The sequence below is a fragment of the Heterodontus francisci genome, chromosome 31, assembly GCF_036365525.1.
Source record: "Heterodontus francisci isolate sHetFra1 chromosome 31, sHetFra1.hap1, whole genome shotgun sequence".
Taxonomy (NCBI): Eukaryota; Metazoa; Chordata; class Chondrichthyes; order Heterodontiformes; family Heterodontidae; genus Heterodontus; species Heterodontus francisci.
In genome coordinates this window covers 37,787,638-37,799,923 of record NC_090401.1, presented here as the reverse complement: position 1 = coordinate 37,799,923, position 12,286 = coordinate 37,787,638, and the positions used below count along the sequence as shown (strand labels likewise).

General features: G+C 40.6%; 1 protein-coding gene across 1 annotated transcript in view; it reads right to left on the bottom strand.

Moving 5' to 3' along the window:
* LOC137346971 (grainyhead-like protein 3 homolog) overlaps positions 1 to 12,286 on the bottom strand; it is a 66,034-nt gene that overhangs the window by 26,531 nt on the left and 27,217 nt on the right. Inside the window, exon 8 of the mRNA XM_068010937.1 lies at positions 467 to 625. Coding sequence (XP_067867038.1) covers positions 467 to 625 — 159 coding nt within the window. The remainder of the gene's footprint in view (positions 1 to 466; positions 626 to 12,286) is intronic.

Below are 12,286 nucleotides of genomic sequence, written 5' to 3'. Positions count from 1 at the left end.
CATATCAGTCCTTTTACCATTTTCTGTGAACAAAATCTTTAAATAGCTTTTAATATAAATTATATTATGGTCAGCGTCACAATAAAGCCTCGCTATTCTGCCAAAAATTTGGTTCAATCTCCAAACTCCAAAGAGCACGTTTTATGCAGCATTTCCATTTTCTACACCATCCTTATAGTGTCGCTGAGTAAGACTGATAACTTTGTACCAATCAGGACTGAAGTGCGGGAGTGTTAGTGCTGTATTATTATGCTTACTGGGAGCTAGACTGAAACCAGCCAAATGTATCATTTTCCTTTATTAATATCTGAAACTTTTTTTACCATTTTTCTACTTTTATTTTTCTATGCTTTTCTATATTTCTTGATCGTTACTAATTATAATATTAAATACCAATATTCTACGGATACCAAACACAACAGCTTTTAAGACACCACAACTACAGATTACTCAGATGAAACTGTACCTTGTCAACAAATATTTTAACCTTGCAGGCAGCCCGGTGAATAGTCTTGTCTGATTCGACTTCACAGTCATAAGTGTCTATCTGGAGATTCAAGGGAAGACCTTTGACTCCCTTCTGTGAGGAGAAGTCTGTACTAAGGCAGTTAATTCCAATGTAAACCTATTGGAGAGAAAAGAAAATTGAAATATTATTTTTTGCACACTGATCAATGTTTTTTTTTTATAAAGCATGTCATCTGAGTGAGACAGAAAATTTGGGGCTGAATTGTTAGAGGATTCAGAATAGGACTCTCCCTGGGGATGAGGTGACACATTAAAAGTCTCATACTTTATTAGAAAAAATGTTTCAAATGAACTCTTATAGGTGGACCCAATAGATAGTTACAGGTACTCTGTACTAAACAGGTCAAGTAAATTGGCAACAAGGTGGCAGATGGAGTATAATGTGGGGAAGTGTGAGATTATTTACTTTGGTCCTAAGAATAGAAAAGCAGAATATTTTTAAAAGGCGTGAAACTACTAAACGTTGATGTTCAGAGAGACTTGAGTGTATTTGTAAATGGAATATAGGAAGTTAGCATACAGGTACAGCAAGCAATTAGGAAAGCAAATGGCATGTTGGCCTTTATTGCAAGGGGATTGAAGTACGAGAATCAGGAAGTCTTGCTACAATTGTATAGGGCTTTGGTGAGACCACACCTGGAGTACTGTGCACAGTTTTGGTCTCCATATCCAATAGGCTATACTTGTCTTGGAGGTGGTACAGCGACGGTTCACTAGATTGGTTCCTGGGATGAGAGAGTTGTGCAATGATTAGAGGTCTATACTGTATGGAGTTTAGAAGAATGAGAGGTGATCTCATTGATACAAGATTCTAAAGGGGTCTGACAGGGTAGACACTGAGAGGTTGTTTGCCCTGGCTGGGGAATCAAGGCCCCTCTCCCATACCACACACCAGTCTACAACAGAGATCATCAAGTGATGCTGTTTCCAGGCATCTCTACCAGTATTAACCAGCCAATAGGAGATATAGATATATGACAGCGGAACACTTGTTTGTGTTTCACCTTGCTCTTACTTAGTGTACTGTATATACTCAATTCATGACATACCATGCAGAGATAATATTTTATTAATAAGAAAGATTTGAATTTATGTGGCATCTTTCATGACCACAGGATGTCCCAAAGTACTTTACAGCCAAAGAAATACTTTTGAAGTGTAGTAAACACTGCAGCCAATTTGCACACAGCAATGTGAGAATGACTAGATAATCTGTTTTTGTGATTTTGATTGAGGAATAAATATTGGTCAGGACACTGGGAAGAAATCCCCTGCTGTTCTTCTAAATAGCATATTTTATGTCCACGTGAGAGGGCAGTTCCAGCCTCATTTTAACATCTCATCTGAAATACGGCACCTCTGATAGTGCAGCACACTCTCAGTACTGCATGCCTTTAACTGTCTAGATCCTAAGCTCTGGAATACCCTCCCTAAACTTTTCCATCTCTCTGCCTCTCAAGCTATTGGTCGCCTGTGCTAATATCTATCGCCTTATGTGGCTCGGTATCAAACATTTTTTTTGATAATCCTGTCAAGCCCCTTGGGATGTTAAAAGCATTACATAATTGTAAGTTGTTGTTGAATGGCTATGCAATTATTTTAATTTTGCACATTGATTATTTTGAAGGAGTGTATACACAAAGTACTCTTTTCCACTGTTTATAGGAAAAGTGGCTAAAAGTGAGTTGATATCAAAGATTGGGACAAGGGCAGGAACGAGTAAATAAACTATCAAAGGATTGTGATGTCACAGGCTCTACTAGACATTGGACTAAATCAGAGGAACACCTGCTCATTCAGATTTAAGTATGTAATTTCCAGAGACTTTCTAACATCCGTTTCTTGCCAGTTCTCTCCCCTGAAGGCATTTCATTGCTGGGATCTGGTTCCATAGGTGCAAGGCACCCTCTGAAACCTTGCTCAGATGGCCATCAATCATGTCCAGTGTGTTGACAGCCTACATACTCACATTTGAAAGGGGAGTGAGGGGAGAATAACACAGCTGAGTCTCATTCAAGATCTATCCATGCTCACTTCCAGTAGGAGGTTACTGGATAGCAATCCCAAGTGGGGATCCTCTCCCCAAATCAGGAACACTGATTGTAAATTGTAGCACTCCTGCCACCTTCTCATCTGAGATAAACTAACTTCACAAAGTGAGGATTGGACTTCGGATCTTGCTGGTCTGTATGGTTTAGCTATTCACTGGATTAACTTGTTGAGTCATTGGGAGTGTTAATTTATATAATTATAGGAACAACTTGCATTTATATAGCACCTTTAATGCAGTAAAATGTCCAGAGAATGTCTGAGTGTAAAGAACTGCAATTTCCAATTATCTGATAGGGCTTACACAGAATAACTTAAGTGATTCAGCTCGTTAAGGCACGAGGCTCACAAATAAAGACAAAGACCATTTTGGTGAGGTCCAAGAGGATGATTGGCTTCAATGAAACAATACCCCAGGAGGAATACAAAAAAACTTGGAGGGAAGAGGTTGAAAAAAGAACATGTTTTTAAAATAAAATTAAAAAGTAAAGGTTATTATGACTCAACTGTGATATCACAGTCACAGTGTAACTCAATCTGCTTTAAATCCTGCCCTGCATCTCAATTCTAGTAGCATCTGGCTTATTCTTTGGGCCTCAGAATTATACTGTCTAATATTACTACACAAACGTGAAGTGGTCATGTGCTAAAATCACAGAGCATCATTTCAAGCCTACATCGCAAATTTGAAAGTTTTTTTTATATACCTATCCATAGTAAAACAAAACTAATTGAACTGTATATTACTTTTAAGTTTGGATCACAATTTAATCCTGTTCCAGTGATGTGATCTTATTGGCTTTTTTCTCTGTCTTTCTCAAGTTTCCTTCAACAGACCAAATTGGGCCAGCTGCAGAACGATTACAATCAGACCCTGAAGGAGTTTCGTTTCAAACACATTTATAGGCTGTGGTGTCAGAGGAGTTTTAAATCACCTGTCACAGCTGGATCGACTTTTTTTTTCCTACTTTATTTCCTTGTTCTGCTTGACAGAGAGGAACATGAACAGAACAAGTGAGCACTAAAATTTGCTTACTTAGCAGGAAGCCATCTCAATATTGTCAAGAAGCAGTTCAGTATATAATTCCAAATTATTAGCACTGCAAAGAACAGGTGTCAGAGAGAACGAGATACAACAGAGGGGGATACAACTTTCCTTTCCTTCAACTATCCTCATCTGTAATTACCTTGAATATGGTGCATGATTCCACACCCTACAGCCTTTAGGGAGAAAGGTTCATAACATTTCAGGTACCTGTTCAAGATGTACATTATTGAGCAAATGCCCTCGGGAATGTTACATACCTAAAGTCTTTTTAATGAAATCATGCCCACATCCCCACCTCTTAAAGTAACTTTACTATCAGCTATCAGTCCAACCGATGGTTATTACACAGATATTCTTGCAGATATGGAACACTATTATCTTAGAACGTCTCCTGCAAATCATCGTACTAGGTTTAAATAGAAATCCTTTCAACAATGATATTCAGAGAGGCAATCCTATTATAACATCACCAATCAAATGCAATCAGACTTATTAAAAAACTTCATAAAATGTCAGCAAAATACCTCACTGTTTTTGGAGCTGTGATAGAAATTGTGTTTATTGCAGCAGTCCATTGCTCAATGGAAATAAATGCCAATTTTGTAAAGATGAGTTTGAACCGACCCATGGTAAGTGTCCCAGGACAGACGGCAGGTCACATCACATATTACTCACAATCTTTCAACCTGCCAAAACTGGATTGCACACTTTCCTTGAAGATGGAGTTGCAGCCAAATAACAATAAACAGATGCTCCAGCATTCAGACCCAGGTGCTCCTCTGCTGTTAGGGGGTTTCTTAGTGTAGTTGGTAGCCTAGTTTCTTAATGTGGTCAGTGCCAATTTTGGTTTCCTAAGAGCTGCTTTCCTCTCTAACATGTCCTGCATATATAGTGGACTTACTGGACTGCGCAGAAGGAAGGCATTGTAACTGCCTTCTGGACCTTCAGATTGATGCTTCAATGGCCAGATGTCAAATTAATTGAATGCACCTTTACGTTCATGCATGCTATAGGCTTGATAAGATGCTAGCCCAAATATATGTTATCTCTGAAACCCTACATTCAAGGGTACTCAGTGAAAGCTGTACATCCTGTCCAGCTGATGCTTCCTTTCTACACGGAAGCTGATGAAGGTGTTGCTTTTACAAAAGTGACATTTGATACAATCGTGATACATGTGTGTACTGCAGATCCTTTTATGCGGCAGATGTTCCCTGGATTGGCGTGGAAAGATCCAGTAGCGTGAAAGCTGGTTAGTTGATGTTCAACAGGAAGAGACATCCTTGTTCCAGACATTATCTGCATTATATCCTGCAACCCTGAGAGAGGTGCCTGAATTTTTGATGGGATGCAGAGGCAAAACGAAGGCGGGCTAGCCCGCATTTACCCCTGGTCTGCTGCCACATTCCTGCCTCTGGGCAATTTTCATTGAGACTGGATCAATGGGGTGATGGTGATCTACCCACAAGTGGTGGGTATCCAATAAGTCCGATTAAATTACCCACTGAGGGCCCCTGTCAGATGCCGTCTGGAACTTTCGGGATGGCAGACAGGCCCCCGCTGAAGCCCAGCAGATGAATGGTGGCAGCCTCTCAGTGGCAGACCGGGGTGGGGGGGGGGGTGGTCAGCAATGCCGCATTGAATTTGGCACCCTCCCCAGCTGTAATTGCCAGATGGCCACAGCTGTGGCTGCAGGCTGTCCTCTGGAGACGTTTTCCCCTCCATAATGGCAGTCTAGCAGCTGTGCCCACTTTTTATTTTTACTCTTTGAAAAATTCTTCTGAGGGCAACTCCATCATGAGGCGCCCTCTTTTTCCCTACCTAAAATCAGCAGCTCCCACCCATGACAGTGGGACTGCTGATCTTTCAGTGCTGGGGGCCTCCTATTGACCCTCCAACCTCGGAAGCCTGCCCTCCATCCTTAATTGGATGGGATTCCCAGGACCGTCCACTTAATTGGTCATCTCCTTGAAAATTGCCCTCTGGGATCCAGCGCTGGCATTTGTGATGTTCCCATCATGCATTTCATCCCAATGACTGGATCAGGACCCAGGAATGAAAATTCAGCCCAGGGTCTCTTGTCAAGTAAAGGTGACAAAATTCTATTCAGGTACATGTGAAGGGGCTCTGTAAATAGGTCCAGTATAGTGGCAGGTGAAGTCAAAATGTCTTAGGTGTCTTACCACTTGCTTTTGTAGACCCTCTTGAACTCATTTTGCTCATCTAGATCATGTGGTGCTTTGGAAACACAGGAAAGAATTTGCATATGAACCAGAGTAGGCTTTCAGCCCCTTGGGCATATTCTGCCATTCAATTAGATCATGGCTGATCTGCATCTTAACTCCTTCTACCCATCTTGGTTCCATATCCCTGAATATTCCTTGCCTAACAAAAATCTATCAATCTCAGTTTTGAAATTTTCAATTTACCTAGCCTCAAGAGCTTTTTAGGGGAGAGAGTTCCAAATGTTCACGCTCCTTTGCATGAACAAGTTGCTTTCTAACATCACCCCTGAACGGCCTAGCTCTAATTTTAAATCATTTTAAAGTTAAGCCCCCTTGCTCTGTTCCCCCACCCTGTACCTGCCAGAGGAAATTCCTTTAATCATCTTAAACACCTGACTTGGACCACCTCTTAATCTTTTATATTCAGGGAAATATAAGCCTAGTCAATGCAAACTATCCTTATAATTTAACCCTTTTAGCCCTGGTGCTATTTAAATGGCAGCAGCAGCAATCAAACATAATGAGGGATAGCATTGGCAGGACAAAAAATACAAAAATCATAGAATCACAGAATCTTACAGTGGAAGAAGACCATTCTACTCATTGTATCCCTGCCAGCTCTTTGAAAAAGCTATCCAATTAGTCCCACTCCCCTGCTCTTTCCTGTAACCCTGTAATTTCATTTTCAAGTATATATCCAATTCCCTTTTTAACATTTTCATTGAATCTCCTTCTGCCACCCTTTCAGGAAATGCATTCCAAAATGACATCATTAATCATTAATTTTCCTTTAAACGTCTACTTTAGCAGGTCAGGCCCTACGATTTCCAATGAACTCGCTAAGTCTGTTAAGGTAAGTGATGTGGTGGAGCCTTCCCCATAGCTGTAAACTTCAACGTGGCATCTAATTATAATACATGTTCAAAGTGAAGGAGGCTTTTGCTTTGCCTGCAGTGCAGCCTCATCATGCCCTCAAAATTGCACCTCACCATAAGGTAGCACATCGAATCAGGCATGTGAGGTGTCATGCCCACTGGTACACTACAAGCCCAACACCAGAGAAGATGCACGCCACAGGCGGAGCCTTGCAAAATTTACCATATGGCATTTACTGCAGGCCTGATTATGTCGATGGAAATCACACATACTGCAGCCTATGCTTACCATAGCAGCAGAGAGTTTTCAGCATTTTTCTGGGCAGCCTGTTCCTAACAGTTCCCGAGGTGAAGCCTTCCAAGAACTCCTTGTTAATTGTGATTAGTTCAAACAGATCCTTCATTCAGTATTTCAGAGAGGCTCTTTAATCCTTTATCGTGGTACTATTGCATTAGCCCCCGTACCCTGCTGCCACCCCCACAGTTGGATGGATATCAGGACAGTGACTGAGGGACATATGATTAGACAATGGAAACTGATCCAGCCAGTTTCCTCCTTGCTGGGTTAGGTTAACATCACTCTCTCTGTGTCAGAAGCACAAAATCTACTATTGGTTTGTAACCATGGTCACGGTAACAATTTAGCAAAAAAAATGAGCAGTTCAATTTACATATTACATAGAATTTTCAGTGCAGAATCAGGCCATTTGGTCCAATAGGTCTATGCCAGTGTTTATACTCCACTTGAGCCTCCACCCACCTTACTTCATCTAACCCTATCAGCGTATTCCTTTCTCCCTCTGTACTTATCTAGTGTTCCCACAAATGGGGAGATGGTGGCATAATGGTAATATCACTGGACTAGTAATCCAGGGGCCCTGGATAATGCCCTGGGGACATGGATTCAAATCCCATCATGGCAGCTGGTGAAACTTTAATTAATTAATAAAATTCTGGAATTGAAAGCTAGTCTCAGTAATAGTGCTACAAAACTATCATTGATTGTTGTAAAAACCCATCTGGTTCACTCATGTCTTTAGAGAAGGAAATCTGCTGTCCTTACTTGGTCTGGCTTACTTGTGACTCCAGACCCACAGCAATGTGGTTGACTTTTAACTGTCCTCTGATATGGCCTAGCCAGCCACTCAGTTCAAGGGCAATTAGGGATGGGCAACAAACGCTGGCCTTGCCAGCGATGCCCACATTCCATGAGAAAATAACAAAAAGCATCTATGCTATTTGTCTCAGCTACTCCATGTGGTAACAAGTTCAACATTTTAACCACTCTCTGGGTAAAAGGTTTCTCCTGCATTCCTTCTTGGATTTATGTAATGTTTTGGGATTTATTTGACCATTTACTCACAGAAACACCTTGGAAAACAGTTTCATTTATTTGTTGGAATTTCAAAGCAAAATTTTATTCTTTCATGGCATGTGGGCATCAATGGGCATTTGTTGCCCATCCCTAATTGCCCTTGACATCTGAGTGGCTTCCGGCCATTTCAGAGGGTAGTTTGGTCAACATTGCTCTGGGTATGGAGTCACATGTAGGCCAGACCAGGTAAGGACAGCAGATTTCCTTCCCTAAAGGACATTAGTGAACTAGATGGGTTTTTATGACAATCGATGATAGTTTCATGGCACCATTACTGAGACTAGCTTTCAATTCCAGATTTTCAATAATTAACTGAATTTATTAATAAATTGAATTTAAATTCCAACAGCTGTCGTGGTGGGATTTGAACCCGTGTCCCCAGGGCATTAGTCTTGGCCTCTGGATTACTAGTTCAGTGACATTACCACGACGCCACCATCTCCTCAAAGTAAAAAAAAACTGAGAAGAAAGTAGTTAACATGCTTGTGAACTAAGCATTTATTTTTTTTGCCAAAGATAGAAAACAATAAGCAATTTATTACCCTGTTGCAGTAATCAATAAATACCACCCCACTCCCACCCAACAATGTGTTAGGAATTCCCTGGTCCAGAGCATTCAAAAGGATGGTCAGATATTGGCTGTCCCCTTTGCTTGTGAACAAAGTAAGATAATAGGAACAGAAACACGTACAGAGGGTTAGGTTTTTTAGCAGATGGCTACTGGGCAGGCCTGCACCAGACTCAAGATTAGAATGTAAGAGGGTAATTGGGATAAATTTAAGTCAAACAAGATGGTCAATTAATGTGGGGACATGTGGTGTAGTCATTATTTTGTATTATTGTGTGATTGTACTAGTATGTTCATTTGCTGTCTATGAAATAAAGCAGTGTAATAATTTATATCTGGCCTTAGCAAGTGTTATTTTGTTCAAGGGGTGCATGTGCAGGAGACATGCCATCTAGTTCAGATCACAAGGGGACCCTATTTTTCTGCCCTTGGATAATGCTATCATAGATTTAGTTATTGGGCAGTAGAGATACTCAAAAGGAAGATACTCAATCAACTAAAAGAATTGACCAGAATTATTGTACCTGAGCAAAGATCTAAGGTAAGACTCAAACATGTACAAGTGAGATATGTTAATTTTGCATTAAAATAATTAACCTATTTTAATGTATCGTGCTCTTAAAATTAAACACAGTTCTTCATGTTTAAATTAGGTATGACCAATTTTATTCCTTTGATCATGAATATTACTCCTGTCAGTTCCCCGGTTTTGAGAGTTATGTAAAAATAGAAAACTGACAGGAGGCATGTAAGCCTTTTTCTCTTGGAGGGATATGAAATAAAAAAACCATTGGTTTACACCTCCACATTCTTACAATAAAATGGGTGTGGTCCTCAGTGTTTGCCTCCAGGGAAAATATTATGTGGCTACAAACATGAGCTCAAGATTGCTCAGCATTCAAAACTGGTAAAGGTATTGAACGGCTGATAATAGGCAAGATTGTCAGAAAGAAGGTAGCTGTCACAACCCACAATTACCACTGGCTCTACTCTTTAATTTTGGACTTGGGCCAATTTAGCATAGCACATTAAAAAAAAAAGCTAGTTATCCTGCCATGTAACCCCCATATATTGTAATCTTTCATGAACCAAACCCTTGTAGCAATACAATAACCACCTCCAGCCGAAAGGAGAAAGATGACTTCACCAAGCTGAAATCCAATTTATCATTGAACAGAAGTAGTTCCTGACAATAAATATATGATGCAGTGATTGGGGTGTTGGCACTTCCAATCTAAGCCTCCCTGAAAGAAACTTATTTTTATAGTGTTGGAATGGTTGTAGGAAAGATCCAATACTATCTGTTCTGTCAGAAAGTGAAGAATATTTTAAGAGGGCAGGAAGGAGAGGTCATCTCTTAGAACAGCACTTCCAATAGGAAGCCAAATAGTCCCCACCAACCTATCTGTTGCAGACAATCTATTTATAATAGCATTGGTAGGAATGGCACAACATAGTCCCTATCAAAACAAAATCTTTACACAATGAGGGCACCCTTTATTGTAGTATGGTCTTACTACCATGTTGATTGAAACAGATTAAGGACAGTTATAGCTGCCCAATAACCAGCTCATCCATGATGCATGGGCCACAGCAGCAGTCGCCAAATTGTATACCATCACAATCTGTAACTTCACACATCCCTGACTGCAGCCTCTCCAACAAGGTGGGTAATGAACCCTGCTTTTGTAGGGAATGCTGCTGGGTACACCAGGAACAACACCATAGATGCCTTAAAATAAGGCACCAACATAATGAAGATACAACACAAGACTACTTGCATGCAACACACCAAAAGCAGCAGGTTAAGGATACAGCTCAATGGTCCCACAACTAATGGATCAGACCATAGCCCTACTACATTTTCAATGGTGATGGAGAATCAAGCAGCTAATAGAAGAGAAAGCTCCATGAACATGGCCATCTACAATTCTGATGGAGATCAGCAGGCGAGTTCAAGAGACCAGGCTGAAGTATTTGTAAGCAACTTTATCCAAAAGTGACAAATACTCAGCCTCTTCCCGAGATGCCCACAACCACAGATGCCAATGTTCAGTCAATTCGGTTAATTTCACATAACAATAAGGAATGGCAGAGTACACTAAACACAGGAAAAACTATGGGTTCCCAAGTGTGCCCCTTGAATCTTTTCAAAGATCAAAGGATCAGAACTAGCCACCAACTCGGCCAAGATTTTTCAGTGCAGCTATGAGACTGGCACATACGGCATAAAATGGAAAATCGCCCAGTTATGTCCTATTCATGAAATTCTGAACAAGTCTAATTCACTCAATAACTGTTCTTTAAGTCACTTCTCAATCATCCGTCAAATAATTGAAGAAGTAATTAACAGCATCATCAAGTCCCACCAACTCACTAGTGACCTGCTCATCTACATTTGGCTGAAAATCTGCCAGAACCACTCGGATCCTTACCTCATTACAGCCTTAATCTGGACATGGATGCAAGAGTTGAATGGCAGAGGAGAGGTTAGAGTAGTACTGTGGGTGTACCTACACCCCACGGGCTACAGCGGTTCAAGAAGGCAGCTCAGCACCAACTTCTCAAGTGCAATTAGGGATGGGCAATAAATGCAGGCCTAGTCAGCGACACCCACATCCCATGAATGAATACACAAAGCTTCCCTAGACATTAATGCAGCATGTGACTGAGTATGGTAAGGAGCCTTTACAAAAATGAAGTTAGTGGGGTCAGTAGGAAAACTGTCCAGTGGTTGGAGTCACATCTGACACACATGAAGACACTCATGTTTTGCCAAGGCTAATCAATCATTGCAATCCCAGAATATCTGCAGAACAACTTTGCAGCCACAACTGAACAGCTGTTTCTTTGGTGGCCTTCTGTCAATCATAGGTGGGGCTGTTTGCTGCCAAATGGGAACCTTCAGCTCTATTCACAACTGCTCCAGCCTACAGCAGGACCTCAGAAACATCCAGGCCATGGCTAATTAGTGACAGATTACATTTGATCTTAACTACCCCCTGGTTTGGACTAGCAAGACATTCATTATATCAGGGCAGCTAGGAATAGGCAATGAATGCTGACCTTGCTAGCAATACCTACAGCCTGCAAATAAACAAAATGACCTTACTTAGCTCAGCAATAGTGCTCTTGCTTCTGTGTTAGAAGTTTGTTCGTTCAAGCCCTGTCAGAAATTTGATCACATAATCTCTGATGACATTCATATGCAGTACTAAGGGAATACTTACAGTAAGTTCTGCTGTCTATCAAGTGGGCACAAAAGATCCCATGGTACTTTCAAAGAAAAGTGGGAGAGCTTCTCCAGTGTCCTGGGCAACATTTATCCCTCAACCAACATCAATAAAATAGATTAATTGATAATTTGTTTCTTTTTTTTTTGTGGGACATTATTTCCTGTATATTGGCTGCCATCGGTTGCTACATTACAATGGTAACTACACTCCATTAGTACTTCATTTGGGCTTTGGAATGCCCTGAGGCAAATTATTTATTTTTTAAACAAGTATCTCCTTAACTTAGAATATTTAAGAAGAATCTGTTGGTAAAATATTTTTAAATTCAGGAAATTTATTCAGAATTTCCCTCCAACTCAAATAGTCAATTGTTTTTACTATC